The following is an 18,466-nucleotide window of genomic DNA, read 5'->3' on the forward strand; positions in this document are numbered from 1 at the left end:
ATGCCTGTACCATGTTGCACCATTGCACATGTTGTTGTTGGTGTAGTCGCCTGTGGGCAGATCCAACTTGTGGTCTATATGCTCTATTTTTCATTTCTCTCAGACCATTTCTGCTGGTTTGATCGGAACTTTTTCGAAGAACAGGCACTTGCAGCAAATCGGTATGTTTAAACACTCGGAGGAATCGGTTCTGAGCAAGAGTATAAAGTTTGTTCTATAATATGTAAATGTTCAATATTGCTTTTATAACATTTTAATACCTTATCCAGAATCGTTTAAAACAAATTGAAAGTGGAGACAAGAAACACACACACACACACACAAATACAATCCAATTGTTACAGTTTTTCACTTTTGTGATCAACAGCCAGTTATCAGGAGCTGTCGTGATATACATTCATACAGTAGGTCAACCTTTGTTATCACTGTCACTAGTTTACTGATAACAGTGTCCAAAACTAGTTCGTCACAAATAAACATGGAGAAAACACCTCTCCTTGAGCATGCGAAGCCCGGAACCAAGGTAAATATCAAAAGCCTACTTGTTAACAACGTAATTGTGTGTCTATTGGCAACGGGCACTCATATCTACATGCCCGTGATGAGTCAATACATCTACCATCGCGTTGCTGACTCCGTATTCGGAAATGACACTCGCATCAAGAACTTCACCGTCCTGGCTCCTTGCTTCCAGAACACTTCCGATGAAGGATGCCATCTCCAGGAGAAGGCCCAAAAGCTCGCCTCTACCAAGTTATGGCAGTTTTCCAGTGCATCCGCAGGCATCGCCGTCTTCAGCAACATCATCCTTGGATCTTACTCGGACATCATTGGGAGAAAGTTTCTATTCCTTTGTCCAATGGTTGGTCATTTATTGCGGAACGCAATGACTGCAGTGATAATTTATTGGCACCTTGATTTAAATTATTTTTTTCTAGCTACAGGTATGGACGGTTTGCTTGGCGGTGGCTGGGGCTTTATGCTAGCTACCATGGCCTACACGGCAGACCACACTCCTCCTGAACAGAGCAGGAGTTTGAACATTGTCATCCTGGAATGTGTAATAGGTCTGTCTGAATCATTAGCGTCAACAGCCACAGGCTACTTCATTCAAAACACTGGATTCTTCTATCCATCTTTGACATCCGCAGCTGTGACATTTTTCGATGTACTGCTTGTGATATTCTTTTTGGAAAGTCCTAAACATGATGATTCTAATGGTAGTGAGAACAGTAAATCCTTACTGCAAGGCCTACGTAATATTACTGACATATACTTTGGTGGAACGTTTCTGAAACGGGCTATCTTCTGGCTTGGACTGTTCGCGTTCTTCTTCGCGTCTCTATGCGATGAAGGAGGATCTAACATAAACACGTTGTTTTTCATGAACATGCCTTTCTGTTGGAGTCCCGAAAAGATGGGTGTGTACGATACGATCAGCACGGTGGTAAGGAAGACATTTGGTGTGGCAATAGTCTGGGTCTTACAATGCTGCTGCTCTGACGCTGGCATGGGGATTGTAGGTTCTATATCAAACGCTGGGGGAGAAATGTTGTTCGCCTTCGCATCGACAGAGTGGATGATCTATCTTGGATGTAAGTAACACAGTAATATATAGAGTCATGGTTTCATTATATGTTAGGTAGGCAGCCTTGTTCACGGTGCTCCCCACAGCTGGTTAAAAGAGTTACTTCCCCTAGATCACAGCGGGGAAACACTTATTGTGTCGTTGTGTATGTTTGTTGTGAACGCAGGTCAGTGTCACAGTCGGTGTGTGAGCATGCGTGTATGTGTGTTAAAAGAATAGACCTGTAAAAATATTAACAAATCTGTTTCGCATGTACGAATACACAAAGACGCTTTTGTATTAGAAATATGGAAACATGATTATACTGAGTGTGTAATTTGGATGTCATATCAAGTGTATCCTGCTGTGATAATATTGAACATTGCTTAACGTGGTGTAAAACTAAACTCACTCACTAAAAGTTTCACATTGGTCCCGTAAGGTTATTCATGTGTCGACAGCCACTATTGGTCCAATAACTAGTAACCCACACATGTTCAGCGATACATCTTATATCTGAAGACTCTGTATAATGTTAGAGGAGCATAACTATTATGAGTTCAACGTTTAGTTTTGCAATCGCCGGAGGACTACTACGGGTTCAAGCTTACGTTTTACAATCGCTGAAGGACTGCTATGGGTTCAAACTTAGGTTTTACAATCGCTGAAGGACTGCTATGGGTTCAAAGTTTGGTTTTGCAATCGCTGAAGAATTACTATATGTTCAAATTTTGGTTTTGTTTTCATCACATATATATTATGCATTACAGTTCCTGCTGTTGCTATTATCGGTTTTCTTCCAACACCAATGGCCAGGAGTGTTTTGTCCAAGCAAGTTCCCTCAAATAGACAAGGTATGTTCTGAGAGAATGTAATCTATTTATGCTTTGGATCCGTGACGGTCAAGGGTAGAATAGGCCTTCAGCAACTCATGCTTGCCACAAAAGGCGACTATGCTTGTCAACGGTTCCCAATTGCACAGATCGATGCTCCTGCTGTTGACCACTGGATTGTCTGGTCCAGACTCGATTATTTACAGACCGCCGCCATATAGCTGGACTATTGCTAAGTGCGGCGTAAAACTAAACTCACTCACTCTTTTTGCTTTGTTTTGGAGGGGATTATCAGTTATTTTTTGTGTACTTGTTTCATCTGGGTGGGTGTTCTGCTGGTGGTCTGAAGTCCATGATTTTCATTAAGCTCTCAGAAGTATCGATCATATTTGATATCAACTGTCAAAAAGATATGTTAAGATCAAGTCATTATGATCAGTACAATTACACAACAGTTTCATTCTCCCAGTGATATCGAATTATCGAGACCTGCTGTTCAGCGATGTTTCGTTAGAGCAATGATTCACCTGTATGACGAAGGGTTTTAATTAATTAAGTTTGCATCCGACAATCCAGTAATGGATAAAATGTAATAATATGACACATATTCCCGTATCTGTATATCTGTATCCACTGGACTAATCTGAACGATGATATAATTCCCAGGGGCGATATTCGCAAGTCTGGCAGTGGTGCAGGCGTTGTGCTCTGTGGCAGCAGCTGTTATCTACAACAACATATACCAGATGACCGTCATCTACTGGCGAGGCGCTGTGTATATGTCCTTTGCTGTCACCAATGGCATTACAATGGGCATATTCATGTGAGTAAGGGACCAACTCAAAATTATAATGTCGGATGAAATGTTTCAAATTCTTAAGTTCACGCACCTCTGAAACGAAGTGAAAATACAGTCGTAGATATAACAGCACTGGTTTGTGAAACAAAATTCAAGATTCAGAATAATTAAGTAAGAACTTTGTTTTTGTGGCCTATACAATATACCTTGGTTGTTTTTGTTTTGCAAGGTAACACTGATTGAGTTAGTTAGAACCAGTTAGTTCATATGATAATTAGAATCACTGATGTTCTGTTGTCAGTAAAACACTATAACCTGTCACCAATGACTGTAAGAACGTGCTCAGTATACCATTTAAACACAGCAAGTAACCTTTGTGATATTATATGTTGTTCACTGGTCACGATGGAGCCATGGGCAAACCTCGAGGGTAAATAACCCCCAGGGCTCAGGGCGAGGGGAACATAAACACACCTCGAGTGTTCATAAGCCCATGGACCCCGAGGGACCAGTGAACAACTTATTTATCTTACCGAACACCGGATTTTTAATTTTGAACTGTTTGAAGCACTTCTGTTGAATGCCAGGCGTATCGCCATTTTGCAGACGACACAAGATAAACAGATTTAGAGTTATCTCCCTTCCACCGATTTTCATTCGCAAAACATCGGTAACTTCCGTGCTTCATGCGTAATTCAATGGTATTCCAGACAAAGAAGTACTACCACGAGGCACCAGAAGAGTTCGGAATTCCCAGCGGTGTACATTGAAAATAATACATCGCCTGTAAACGGGGTACATTGAAAATAATAGAATAGCGCTTAGCCAATCAGAAAGCGACATTCATGTGTGAGTTAAGATAAACATGTATGTGAGTTCGCAGAATGTATTATTGTAACGTTTCAGAGTGATGGCGATCCTCATACGGAAACAGTGGGAATCAGCAACACAACAAATTCATGTGAACTAGAGAGGTGTGTTCCTTTGAGTGAGTGTAGTACTCCCAGAAGAATTATCAAAACGCATCGACTTGTCAGTGTAGCTCATGTGGCCAACAGTTGTCAACACTGAGATTGGTTGATAGTGAGAAACATTTTCTTACTGATTATTGGGGAGACATGCAGTATATCTGCATGTAGCCTATAGCAACATTTACATTCTCACCATAACGCTGCTTCTCCGAACCTCTGAAAATTTGGTAGATAGTTACATGAAATTAGTGAAATAAAAGCTTCATTTGAAATCAGCCTTAACCGTGTAATGCTGACATATCTAATGTAGAGTATAAGAACATGTTTCATTAAATGTTTCTGAAACGAGAAATTTGGTTCCGTGACATACACAACAAGAAACAGACCATATACGATATATTGCAATGAATTTTGAAACAACGTTTGACGGAAGAACATACATATAGGATTCATTATGTACACGCAAAATTTACACATGGCAATACATACAACAATACGCAAAAAGGAATACACATGTAATGCTACATAAACACACACCTGACCCTTGAATATCCGGGTTAGGTGTTATCGTCAGTAACCCGTGCTTGTCATAAGAGCCAACTAACGGGATCGAGTGATGAGGCTCTTCGACATGGTTGACAAATGTCATCGGTTCCCACTTTCGATGTTCATACTGCTCATCACCGGATTGTCTGGTCCAGACTCGGTTATTTACAGACTATCGTCACATAGCAGGAATGTTGCTGAGCGTGGCGTAAAACTAAAACTCGATCACTCATGCCCCCCTCCCACCCACCCACCCACCCTCTCTCTCTCTCTCTCTCTCTCTCTCACACACACACACACACACACACACACAAATACTAATATTTGTATGGCGCCATACAAAGTACAAGTATATACAACATACATGAGCAAACATGCGCCAGTATAAACCATTACACCCAGTATGCCCATAGAACCATGTACATAGATACAGACATAAACACACACATACTGAAACAGTCTCTCTCGCTCTCTCTCTCCACCCAACAAACGAACACGTACACACACACGGGTTTCTTCTAAGATATATCTTTTAACGCAGCTAAAAGGAAATCGACGTGAAACAAACAAAAGTCTAAAATTTCTCTTACAATGTATACTTTTTGAATTTAGAAACATATGGTTTCACTGGTTGATGTGTATTAAAATCTTCAAGACTATGAATATGCCTTATTTACTGCATAAGAATCTCGCAATCAGCTGTGATGAGGTAGGAGTTTTCTCTCTATACAAAATGTTAACGAGTAACAACTGTAACGGTGAGACAATGAATGGATACCTTGCTAACTCCGAAAAGCCATTACTGCACACATTCCCATGGCGAAGGACCATATTTTTTACCAGACAATAAAGAAGATGTTAGCCACATATTATGTCACGTCTTCATTTAAGACCGACTCCTAAAGGCCTATCACAAAGTTCATTCACAAGTGTAGTTTGGAATGAAAAACGTCAAAGCAGCCACATATCCAGAACTAAATTCACTGTAGTGCACATATAAAATGGAATACTGATGAATGTCTTCAAACATGTGGTGATGGCCCCCCTAAATGCATTTCTTGCTTTGTGATGAAGGGTTCACCATCACGCATTATAAAATGACGAAAAGAGTTAATAAAGAAATTCAATTCAACTCTGCATTTAAATAGGACTTATCTCGACGCTACATGACGAAAACGAACAAGAAAACAATCGTATGTTTGTAGCCTTAATGGCCTGACGAGCTACAAACTACGTCAGCCTGTCAGTTGGTCTTTGTTAATAATGATCAGGATGTTCCGAAAGCATTTTCACCAGTTATTTTTCCTTTTGCGGTTAATCCAGGCGGACTTTTTTAAGTCTTTGGCTTTTACATTTACAACAGTTTGCGTCCTGACTTAGTGGTAGTTGAGCCTTTGGCCCGACAGAACCTGCGCTGACGAATAGCGGTAACTGGTTCTCAGCGTAAGAAAAGGTCTGCAATACCGTAAGAGGCGAACAACTCTGTGGAACCATCAGGTTCGGAGGCGGTCAGCTACACCCAAGGCGTGAACTGCCGTTTATGATGACTGACACCCCCCTCCCCCGCCCCCTACACACACACACACCCACCCCACCACCCACCCCATACAGTTATATAATAAGTCTTGACTAGCGAGTTTGCCTAATTGAAGATACCGCGCACTTTTTTATGAAAAGCATGTCATCGTCGGGAATGTACGGAGGCGTGTTAGGGCCACGGTGAATATTTTTTTTAGTCTCGTTCTGTCCTATGTAGGACGTAATAACTCCTCTGCAGGAGATACTCAGTCCTACGTAGGAGATATTTAGTCCTGCGAAGGACTTACTATCTCCAACGTAGAAGTCAGTATGTTCAACGTAGCGGACAGTGACACACAAAAAAATTTCACCGTGGTCCTATTTCTCTTCCGGAGGAATGAGATATACTAATGATTAAATGGTGTAAACATCACAAAGTAATTATGTTCATGTGACGGTCACGTGAATGTCTCCTGTCCAATAGATAGCTTTCGTCACAAATACATGCACAGACAAATCAACCAAAAAAAAAACCGAATAAAACTATTGGTACGTATGGTACTGGATAAATGGGGAATTGCATCTGACATTTTTGTTGAATGTCCTCCACATGCCCACAATACATAATAGCCCATACTTATAAACGCTATTCCAAGGCCTTAAACGGGTCGTACGTCGTTGGATGAAATTCATGTAGGGAGACCGTGTACTTCAAAACTTGAGATATGTAGGCACCATACAAACTAGAGAGAGCTGTTGGAATATTTATCGAAATGAAAGAAAAGTTTCAGTCATTCCTCTTACATTCTTGTTGAGAATTGTTTGGCTTTCTGAATCCCTAGCCATCGATCTAAATATAACACAGAAGAGAGGTCTAACCGGCAACTGGAATTATGACCCAGCGATCCCACTGCATACAAGTAAAACCTGCTCAACATTTCTGTCACGAGTGTCTTGTGATAAGGACAATATTCTGATAATGACATCAGGAGTGCACATGATTAATATTGCTATGAGATTCATGTTGGGGTCCGTTGGACTGAAAGGCGAGCCGACGAATTGCAGTCTAACTGTTACGGCCTACTTGGTAGTATTCTAGCTGTATATGGCGGCGGTCTGTAAATAATCGCGTCTGCACCAGATTATCCAATGAACAAAAACTTGACTATCGGTTTACAATTGTGATACGATCTCAGCTAACCTTCCGATCCCGTTTGTCGCCTGATACGACAAGAATGGGTTGCTGAAGATCAAGTCTAACACAGGTCTTCACTGGTCTTAAAAACTAAACACGTGACACGTTATCAGGAAGGTTAGTTAATGAGGTCAACGTGATGACCATGGCATCAATAGCATGAATATTTGTCCCATGCAAAGTTTGTCTGCTGTGTGTTCAAGATATTGACGTGAAAATGTATGACAAGACGTGGCATGTAGTAGAGGGCACAAATTTCTTGATGTCACTGTAACACGACCTTTAATGCATTGTTTGGAAATATCTCCTTAAGGCCTTGAACTCATTGTGACCAGCGCAATTTCAACAATGGGAAAAGAATTTACAGGGGATTGTAAAATAACCTCAACGTGCTAAAAACTTGTGTTGCTGAAGTGTGTTGCTGAAGTGTGTTGCTGAAGTGTGTTGCTGAAGATCCTTAGTGTTTTCAACTCGGAAAAAGAACCTAACCTTTATGTGGCTTTAAGACCATTCTATTTTAAGACAATATGTCCTTACTACAAAAGTGCATGGGAAAGCGTTTGGTTATGAGCACTTATAACGGCTACAACATGCCGTGGTATTCATGAACATGCACACACACCGTGCAGAAATCAGACACATGTAATCGGAACATGTTCGCAACCTCCATACCTCTTGTGAGGGTTATCTATTTTTTATCTCAACTATTTCAGCCATGCAGCGTGTAGGTTACGTCAAAGTACTTCAGTGCGGTAACATATCGTTACTATTCGTGGGAAGCTAAAGGAAAAATATGCTAACAATTGTGTATTTTAAAAACTTCATGTCTAAAAAATATTTCATTTGTCCACACCATTATGGGCATACACAACAATATTTCCCTAAATACATATGTAGTACATTACGATAGTCTTATAGCGACCAGCCTATAAAGTCAAAATAAATAAATAAATAAATAAATAAATAAATAAATAAATAAATAAATAAATAAATAAATAAATAAATAAATAAATAAATAAATAACAACCAACTAACTAACTAACATTTGAATAGGTCCGACTTGTTGTACTTTCAGTGCCTCCAAGTTCTTGGTTCAGTAAATTTATTGAACCGTCAGTTTCTGGTTATATTTCTTCTACGTCAAAAACAATATTGAAGCTAGTTCTCAACCAACCGATCCGAAGTAGAGTAGGTCTTCAGCAAACCCATGCTTACTCCAGTAGACGACTATGCTTGTAAAAAATGACTAACGGCATCCCTGACTTGGTTGGCTCATGTCATCGGTTCCCAAATGCGTATATCGATGCTCATGCAGTTGATCACTGGATTATGTGGTTCAGACCCCATCATTTCTCTCCATATAGCTGGCTGGGTGCGGCTCAGCCTACAGTTGTGGAACTAAAACTCTTGATAAACAAATAGACGACAGAATGTGGTCAAAGTATTTTATGACGTTCGAAATAATATAAATCACAACAGAATGAAAGGATCAACACAATCAGAGTATCACAGAATATGCCCCGCGATGATCATGCCCCATTACTTCTTCTGTGAAAGGCATGTTTAACTAAGGATGCAGTGATATAATTATTCTTGTTCGATGCAGCAGCTCGTATGAATAAAAAAATTGGTTTTACGTGGTGGTAAAGTACTTCAGCTGTACTTCATGTCAGTGATGGAGATAAATAATGCCCTATATTTCTTCAATGGAAAATGGAATTACAATAAATACTGTACGTTAGAAACAATAGGTGGGTTGTGAAGATGTGTCTTGAAACCAAATGGTCATAATGCATCATCACAGCCAAATATACGTATTGCACATACATAAATTAGATGAAATAGTGGTGATGTCGTACCACTTTCAACTAGATGAAATAGTGGTGATGTACCACTTTCAATTAGATGAAATAGTGGTGATGTTGTACCACTTTAAATTAGATGAAATAGCGGTGATGTTGTACCACTTTAAATAAGATGAAACAGTGGTGAAGTTGTACCACTTTAAATTAGATGAAATAGTGGTGATGTTGTACCACTCCAAGCATATCAGGTTACGACGTTGACGTTTGTATGTTTCGAGATTCTTGAACTTGTCTCTGTTCCTTCCTAAACAGCGGAATGAATATTCTGAAAGAAGATATGGCGATGTAATAGAATCTGTCGAGTGAACAGATAACAAAATAAATCATGTGAGTGTGTATAGTTTTCAGCTGATTTTAGAAAAAAAACTCCACCAATATCACGGCTGGGGACACTGGAAATAGGCATCGCACACCTGTGTTCTCGAACTCGGCCTTTGATGTTACGAGCTAGTGAGTGTGTAAGTTCAGTTTTTCGTCGCCTTTTTTAGGAATATTCCAGTAATATCTCGGCGGTAGTGAACACGATACCAAACACAATTTCAGAAATGTATCGATTCCGTGTTAGACTAAGCAAGCATAACAATGTATGTTGACGGAGAGCTTCAAACTATTGGATTTAACTAACTTTACGGAGACCTAAATATAAGCCACATTATACTCACAAGTATAATGCCAAGGCAGCCAGGTGCATGGCCCCCATGGCAATGAAGACAGCACCCCTCCAATAGGTCACTGTCCCTTGGTAGATGCTGTTGAAGAGCGGTGTTCCGAACGTACTGCAGGAAGCCTCCACGAGCGCCAGACTTGCAAACAGCGCCCCTGATAATTAAGAGTGGATGATCAGAAAACACTATAAGTTTGAAAATTATGGTCTTCATGCAGTGTATAAAACGGCGTCTGTCCGGCGGTCCGCTGCTTGCTAGTTACATGGCGGGCTTACAACTTTATTGTATAGCCAGCCCTGTTGGCCAATTCATTTCCCGTGGGTATATATTTAAGATATTTTTATATGGTAAAATATAAATGACCATATTGACTATGGGTGATATTTTGGAAATAGCTTACAATTGTGGTAGCTAGACGATGTCTGTATGTATAGTTCAAGATCAATCAGACCGTAATTTCCACAGATCAGCCTATCTGTTTATCTATTACTAAACATGATTGGTCTAAAGAATGCTTTCAGTGACCATGTCGTTATTGTTAAATTTGCTGTTGTATGTTTATTTTTCACAAGGAGAGGTGCAAATCCCCTGTGCCAATTGCACGAATAACATGCAGAGACCATTCTTTCCAAAGATACTGACCAGTCTGACTTTTCCTGTTTGTCTCATTCACATGGCAGTGACACTAAATGTGTGTTGTGTGTGTTGTTGCGGTGGGTGTACACGAGCCTAAACTTCAGAAATTAAGATTATATTTCGAAATCATACTTTTGAACTGGTTTCTTTAATGAAAAATAACAGCAATTGGTGCACAGTTTATTTTCACAACTTTCAATAAGGTAATTTACTAAACTTTCAGAAGAAAAGGGGATGGGGGGTTCCACATGAACTTTGTACCCTTCCCACAACCTATTTTGGCACAGTTCCAAATTGCTACGAATTCACTATAGTTCAAAGTTCGGATTACTCGCTCGCAGTAACTTACATGGTTTCATTTAAATAACACACACAACATGCTCCATAGACTTGCACAAGTATCTAAGGTAATAACTAAATGCTTAGATAAAATTCCGACAGACAGACGGACTCCTTTTTTCTGGGCTTGCCTCTTTAAAGGGTAGAATATACATACATAGGCTTGCATTCAGTAAAGTCTGTCTCACAAGCCCTGAACCACATTTTTTTCCCTACTGTCCAGTCTCCCTGCAATTTTATAGCTCTAAATGAAGCAAATCTATGATGTCTGGTCTCCATGGACCAGACTTTTTAATATATATGGACTTGTTTGTTACTGTCAAAATTGTGTATATATTTCGGGACTTAACGTTAGTCTTCTTCAGTGTAGCCCTGAAGAAAGTCTGCATCGTTGACTGCGCTAGCATAACCAACTGTCCACTTAGAGGTCAAGCGGGTCAAGCCACTTCTACAGTCAACGCAACGCCCCGGGCTATGAACATGTAGTCAGTTCACTTGTAAATACCGGTCACGTTCTATGGATACGAACGCTGAAAACTGACCAACCTCTCCGTTAAAGGTGAGATGATGCTCTTGTTTGTCTTTCCCTTGAACATTTATCGTTCATATGTATTTTGGGGTGGCAGGATCGGAACTTCCCCAGTGTCTTACCCAAATCTTCACAGAGAGCTTTTGATTTTGCCCCCCTTTGTCTGTTAAAATTTGATCAGTAATCATCAGTTCTACTGGGCGAATTACTCCACACCACAGTCAGTGTCACTCGGCTAGGGAACATCGCCCAAACCTGACAAACGCAAGAGTCCTTCCCGTCCTTCCGTGAAGGTCCTAGGGTAGAATAGGCCCTCAGCAACTCATGCTTGCCATAAAAGGCGACTGTGCTTGTCGCAAGAGACAACTAACGGGATCGGGTGGTCACACTCGCTAACTTGGTTGACACATGCCACGTCATATAGCTGGAATAACTAAACTCACTCACTCAGTCACCCCTAGCGACTGCAAAGCCAATTTTCCAAGTGGTTTTCTACTTTTAAGACATCTGGTGGCTTGTTTTAACTCTGTCAGTTACAGTCTAGTTCTTTTACTGCCCTTTGCCGACAGAATACGTCCAAGATACGTCTCACGTCCAAGATACTTTACAACAGACATACGACATTAAGTTGTATGAAATATTTGAAGAGAAGAAGGGCAAGATCACATTGCCTGAACATGTCAAACTTGCAAATCAAACCGGATTTCAATGGGTAGTTAGTACTACAAGTTCAGTGTTGATGGCTCTCTACTTTGACTTGATAAGGTATGTGCGGTGTCATGTTAAAGGTATAATATTATCAGTAGATTCTTTATCAGCCTACCCTGTTTGCTCTGAGGCGCCATCTTAGACATGATACCCCGGATGATAGGGGTAGCGGCAAATCCGACAAGTCCGACGACAGGAACTGAAACGAGACGTGATGGTAGAAAATACATGTTAGTACATAAATGCCGTAATGCAAATCTCAGTAGAGTGAGTGAGTGAGTTTAGTTTTACGTCGCACTTAGCAATATTCCAGCTATATGGCGACGGTCTGTAAATAATCGAGTCTGGACCAGACAATCCAGTGATCAACAACATGAGCATCGATCTGCTCAATGGGGAACCGATGACATGTGTCAACCAAGTCAGCTAGTCTGACCGCCCGATCCCGTTAGTCGCCTCTTACGACAAGCATAGTCACCTTTTATGGCAAGCATGGGTTGCTGAAGGCCTATTCTACCCCGGGACCTTCACGGGTCCAAATCTCAGTAGACGTTGGGGTGGTGGGGCAAGAACGTTCGCTAGTCACCGGTTCTATCAATATTGGTGCGTTATATGAAAACCATTTCTGGTGTCCTCTGCGGTGATATTGCTGGAATACTGCCAAATTGCGTAAAACTCACTCACTCACTAGCCGATGCATGTGACGTGATGGTTTTGACAATGGCGTAGATAATCTAACAGTGTACACCATATTTGGCATAACCATTAACAAGACGCGCGATGCGACGGTCAGTAATCTTATGAGTGAGTGATATTATGAGCACCCACCACGCCGTCAGATCAAAATGCCACGCAGTTAACACATAATCCTCTTCTGACAGTCAAAGTCAACGTAACAGGCTATTAAGACAAATATGCATTTATGTCACAACGTACATGGACCTGGCGAATCGTAATACACACGAACTGCATCATCGTTCTGTTGGAACGTGAATGCCACGTCAAACAGCAATGCCCCATAATCCACATCACATTGTGCATATTCTTTTAATGCCCCCTGTCGCTATACAATGCATAGCAGCTGCAGCCTCAAGAATAAGAAAAATAATAATGACACAAGTAATGAAATCTGATAGTCCTTTCCAGATTACTTCTCCTTTCTGTGGATCGATACACTTTATTTTCTTCTTCTATTCCCTTGGGGGTGCTCACTTCAATTTACCAGAGATGCGTGTCTTGGCTTATCAACTCATAAATTGATCTAAAAGATGCCCACCTGGAGCCTTCGATTGTTTGAACGTCTAATATCCGAATGAAAATCTTACCTCCCGCATACAGCATGAAGTCGTTTTTAGCAAATCCCCACATGAGGTCTCCCCCAATTGCTGACAGTGTCGCCACAACCGCAACAACTTCATCCGTCATACAGAACTGCAGCCCCTTTACTATAAACACCCCGACCAGGTTCTTCACCAAGTAGGTGACAGTGCTGAATAGTCCCATCTTCTCCGGGCTCCAGCAGAACGGGAGGTTCATCTCAAACAGCGTGTCCAGATTGGACCCACTCGAGTTATTGATGATGGAAAAGAGGAATATCAATAGACCTAACCAGATGAGACCTCTCTTCAATCGCGTACCTTGGAAGACGTACACGCTGCCAATGTTCCGTAAACCCTGACATGGGGTAATGCAGGAACTCTGCTGCCTTGGACACGTCTCCTCCATGAAGAGGACCACGACTAGGACTCCTAAGCCTATGACCAGAGCTGAGGTTAAAGATGGATAGAAGTAGCCCGTAGCTTGTATGAAGTACCCTACTGCTAGAGATGTGAGAGCAGTGCTGAGACCAGTGACAGACTCAATGACGGCCATCCAGAGAGATCTGGACTGTTGTGGAGGTGTATTGTCAGCAGTGTAGGCACACGATGCCAAGGTGAAGGACCATGAACCTCCACACAGACCATACAGACCCATAGCGAGGAAGAAGTAGTCAATGTTTAGGTCCCAGTGTATTATTATCACCGTAACAACGGTCCGTAACACATTCCCTGTCATACATAGGACATAAAGGAACTTCCTGCCAATGAAGTCAGAGTAAGTGCCTAGAATTACGTTAGATAAGACTGCAATACCACTGGACGCTACAGTAAACATGGAAAGCTTCTCCGAGGATTGAATCTGTGCCGTCTCCTGAAGGACATAGCCTGGGTCCGACGTGTTCTGGAAGCATGGGGCAAGGGTGGAGAAGTTCTCTGCTCTCGTGTCATTACCGAACACCTGCAGGGAGATTCTGTGGTAGACGTACTGTGACATGACGGGAGAGAAGATGGCGGTGGCTACCGTTAGGATGCAGACCACGACGTTTGCAAGGACCAGGTTGAAGAGACTGGAACGCCGTCCACTGACCTTCCCACAGCTGCTGAAAATGAACCACAATCGTCACTGGTTTCTTTTTTAATTCAAATTCTTCAATTTGTGTGCTGTGTACTGCTGCACTTAACAGCTTTCCCGCTCAGACCCTCGTGTCATTGCGAGGATTAAAAATTTTTTAAAGAAAATATACACATTATTGTATTGTGAAGCGTTTCAAGTCGGGGGCATCTCACTTTGTTTTACATTTTTTAAAAAAAACACTGTTATCCTCGCAATGACACGAGGGCCTGTGCATTCCAGCTACTAATATATTACGGCTGTCTGCAAATACACGAGTCACGACCAGACAGTTAGGTGATCAATATCTTTAGCAACTGGGATACGATAACACATGTGAACCCGCAAATTCTTCAAAGGTGGGGGACGTTTTTAAGCCATTGACACATCTGTCTGTTATATTCCATGGGCGCGTTTCACAAAGCTCCCGTCACTATGGTATATTTTATGGATTATTCGTCTACATCAATTGATGTGAGTAACATAATGAGCTACCGTTACAGCATGACATGGCCTAGTCGCCTTAGCTTTCCCCATTTACAGTCCAGAATGGTGTATCTTGGTTTCGTCGGGATCTAGTGATCATTTCATCGAGCACAGAAGTCATATCAATAATTTCAATCCTCGTGTAGTCAGCACTTTAAAACTGCGATCGTCTGCTTCACTTAAGTGTTAAATATAGGACATTCCATACCATGAAGGTACGAAAATACTGTTCAAACGGTTGGGAAAGCTAATTTACACATCGTTGTTTAACGATGTATATTACAGTGGTGTTCGGATTAAAATACGTATCATGCTGCGGTAGGATCTCTTTAAATACTTCACAGAATAGTTAGGATATTGCTGAGTGGGTCGTTAAACAATAAACAAACAACAAAGTTCCTTAACATATTTTTATTATATAACAACTGTAGGGAGATAGTGCCGATATATACAGTTATGAGATTGTTGTGTGTTTAGATTCATCGTTAAGGACTGCTCCACTTATATGTGTACATTATTTGAAAATTTTAATGACCTGTCATGGATACCTTCCTTGAAGTGAAGATGACATTTATACTCTTACAAAGGTAGAGGAATCTGATTGTTAATTTACGATTGAAAACTCCACCCGCTTTTTCATGAGACCATAGTTGCTTGTACAACAATAGCTCTTGAAAGATGATTGGTGTATGACGTGAAATTTGCATATGTACAATTTTTATTTTCAAACAAACAAATAAAAGCGACTAGGAACAAACACTGACAACTGTGTGATGCAAGATGATTGTCGAAATTAATGGTCTTTAGTGATGTATTGACCTACTTGAAAACCACCTCAAAACCCATAATGACACCCAATGATCATTGGCGCTACAGCATTGTCCTCGTGGCGTTGTGTTTAGGGGAGGCGATAAAGATGAATGGAGGTGCGTTTGAAACGTTTATTAACGTTTATACTTCCTATCGAAACTGAAAGTTCATGTTCCTCTACTTTGTTTGAAGAGTGTATGATATCAGGCTCGATTCATTTTCCCCTCAATTCGTGACCAACTCGTGTTATTCTGGGACAAGCGGTTACGGAAAGGGGCGAGTGGTGACGAATGTTTTTTTTCTCGGTATCGACGAGAGTTACGTCCCTTTCATATGCCAGTCGTTTTTCCAATCAGAGCTTCACTTCGATTTCAACGGGTACCTTGGTCTTGAATGTGATAGTGGGTGTAACGAAAGTGTTAAACGTCTACTTCAAACACAATATCAACCTTCCAGTCCCAGCGTTAAATATGTGAACTTGTTTAGGAGAGAGTGGCCAGTCTAGTAGTAAGTAGTGTTAGGAACTGTGAATAAACTACTTAACATGTAGATTACCCGTACAGAGAACGACCCATTAGACTGCTGTTTACCAACCTTGGAGGTGAGATCTCGTTAGGCTGACTCGAGAGAAGGGGAGATTTCTCGCTATCCGACGCCATCTTAGACAGGTCGAAGTCACGCTTTCAGTGAACTGGTGAAAGCCTTTCTATTCAGATGCATAAACATGTTATCTAATCATGTTCAAAATATTCCGAACGGTCATAGTCAGGGATCAGATCCTATGGCGATGTCCCTTTACACCAAAGAAATATATCTGCCAGTCATTGTCGATCACATGGTGGGTAGCTAGTTCTGATCTAAACAAACATATCCTCGTGATCGCATGTGACCCGTTATAAAACGCGATGCGTCAGGTGGTGTGACTCGATATAACGCACCTAGTGTGACTGTGATAAAGCACTTTCAAGGTTCAACACAACCTGTAATATGCCTTATAAAGTGCATATTTTTAATTGCCATAAGATCTCTACCCCATCCCCGAAAAAGTATCAGCATGTATAAAAAACACAAATAAAATAAAGCCCAAAATGCTTCCGCCTATTTATGACAATGGGTAACTTGCTATTATGTAATTAATTGTAGCCCCCACCCCTAACAAAACAGTGGATTTAAGTAAATAAAACACACTGCTTCTGCTTCGGGAAGAATGGGTATGTGTACCTTCAAGCTGTAAAAGGCTGAGTTAGTGTATGTTAAAAATTAAATGTAGCACGATACTCCTTTTGGCTATTATGAATTACATACAGACAATATGGTAAATCTAAACATATATGAATAAAACCTTAAAAAAACAAAACAAAAACAATGCTTCTTCTTTACGAAGAATGTGTATGTGTGTGTGTACCATCCAGCTATATAAGGTTGTGTTAGTTTGTATAATTTAGTGTACAACGATGCTCTCTTTGGCTGTAATGAATACCTATACAAACAGATTGTTTACGTTGTTCGGGAATGTATAATACTCACAACTGGTGACACAGCTGTGTAACTATTAACGCAACATGCCAAAATGCAAGTCCTTACTCATGCTGCCAATACATACACTACACTTAAAGGGGCGGTTGGGTGGCCTAGTGGTTCAGGCGCTCGCTCATTGCGCAATGGAATCGGGTTCGATTCCCCAAATGGGCACAATGTGTGAAGCTCATTTCTAGTGTTCCCTGCCGTGATATTGCTAGAATATTGCTAAAAGCGGCGTAAAACCATACTCACTCACCAATAACACTTTAAACAGCATTGGGAATATTCGACTTTGTTTGTTTGGGTTCTATTTCCCATATGGTTACAGTTTGTACAGTATATTTCTGGTGTTCCCCGTACAACTGCTGGAAAATTGCTAAAACGGTGTACAACTAAACACACTCTCGCTTTGTTTGGACTCACGCTGGTGAGTTGTAAGTCACTTATAAGTAAATACGGTTTAGTAGTCGTACCTCGTGGTGTAACGTTATCTGATCCAGATCTGTCTGTGTGTCACAATCTAGAACAGAAACAATGGATTAGATTGTCATGGTATGCTTGTGTCAAATTATGTGGGTGACAGGGTGCAGGTAGGAGTGAGAGAATTTAGTTTTACAACTCGCTGAGCAATATTCCAGCTTTATGACAGCGGTCTGTAAATAATCCAGTGGTCAACAGAACTAGCATCGATCTGACGTGTGTCAATCAAGTCAAGAGTCTGACCACCCGATCCCGCTAGTCGCCTCCTATGACAAGCATAGTCGCATTTCGTGGCAAGCATGGGTTGCTGAAGACCTATTCTACCCAGTATCTTCACGGGCTGGTGCAGGTAGAAAAGGTATAGGGTGGACTTGTGAGGGTGAAACAACTATTGCAGCAGTCAGAGTCTATTGCAACATACTATTGCGGTAGTGAAAGTCTATTGCAACCAGCTATTGCAATACTATTAAGGCCGGGCGAGACAACTTAGGAATGCCCAGCGAGTCCTAACTTGACACACAGAAGAGAGCAAGCTACAACGACATATTTTATATCATTGGAAAGATCT

At 41.1% G+C, this 18,466-nt stretch overlaps 2 protein-coding genes across 3 annotated transcripts; one reads left to right on the forward strand and one right to left on the reverse strand.

Moving 5' to 3' along the window:
- The first annotated feature begins 478 nt into the window (after nucleotides 1–478).
- Nucleotides 479–4,169, forward strand: LOC137295404 (lysosomal proton-coupled steroid conjugate and bile acid symporter SLC46A3-like). Its single transcript, XM_067826746.1, has 4 exons — nucleotides 479–1,595; nucleotides 2,338–2,421; nucleotides 3,067–3,223; nucleotides 4,106–4,169. Exons 1-4 carry the CDS (start codon nucleotides 479–481, stop codon nucleotides 4,167–4,169), a joined length of 1,422 nt encoding a protein of 473 aa, XP_067682847.1.
- Nucleotides 4,170–8,859: 4,690 nt separating this feature from the next.
- LOC137294831 (proton-coupled folate transporter-like) lies at nucleotides 8,860–16,798 on the reverse strand. Of its 2 annotated transcripts, none has more exons than XM_067825954.1 (5): nucleotides 16,492–16,798; nucleotides 13,497–14,587; nucleotides 12,287–12,370; nucleotides 9,957–10,113; nucleotides 8,860–9,559 (listed from the first exon to the last, which is right to left on the reverse strand). In XM_067825954.1, exons 1-5 carry the CDS (start codon nucleotides 16,554–16,556, stop codon nucleotides 9,484–9,486), a joined length of 1,473 nt encoding a protein of 490 aa, XP_067682055.1. In that variant the 5' UTR covers nucleotides 16,557–16,798; the 3' UTR covers nucleotides 8,860–9,483. The 2 variants fall into 2 exon arrangements, with proteins under 2 accessions (XP_067682055.1, XP_067682054.1); XM_067825953.1 differs by having other exon boundaries at nucleotides 13,497–14,590; nucleotides 16,492–16,780.
- Between the last annotated feature and the right edge of the window lie 1,668 nt (nucleotides 16,799–18,466).

This window comes from Haliotis asinina, chromosome 8 (genome assembly GCF_037392515.1).
Source record: "Haliotis asinina isolate JCU_RB_2024 chromosome 8, JCU_Hal_asi_v2, whole genome shotgun sequence".
Lineage (NCBI taxonomy): Eukaryota > Metazoa > Mollusca > Gastropoda > Lepetellida > Haliotidae > Haliotis > Haliotis asinina.

Excerpts from the sequence above, each read along its gene's own strand:
- LOC137294831 (XM_067825953.1), bottom strand. The coding sequence starts at position 16,556 with ATGGCGTCGGATAGCGAGAAATCTCCCCTTCTCTCGAGTCAGCCTAAC. Across the intron at positions 12,371-13,496 it reads CTTCATGCTGTATGCGGGAG|TTCCTGTCGTCGGACTTGTC; the intron begins GTAAGATTTTCA and ends GTCTCGTTTCAG. Across the intron at positions 9,560-9,956 it reads GCTGCCTTGGCATTATACTT|AATATTCATTCCGCTGTTTA; the intron begins GTGAGTATAATG and ends ATCTTCTTTCAG.
- LOC137295404 (XM_067826746.1), top strand. The coding sequence starts at position 479 with ATGGAGAAAACACCTCTCCTTGAGCATGCGAAGCCCGGAACCAAGGTA. Across the intron at positions 1,596-2,337 it reads GTGGATGATCTATCTTGGAT|TTCCTGCTGTTGCTATTATC; the intron begins GTAAGTAACACA and ends TATGCATTACAG. Across the intron at positions 2,422-3,066 it reads AGTTCCCTCAAATAGACAAG|GGGCGATATTCGCAAGTCTG; the intron begins GTATGTTCTGAG and ends TATAATTCCCAG.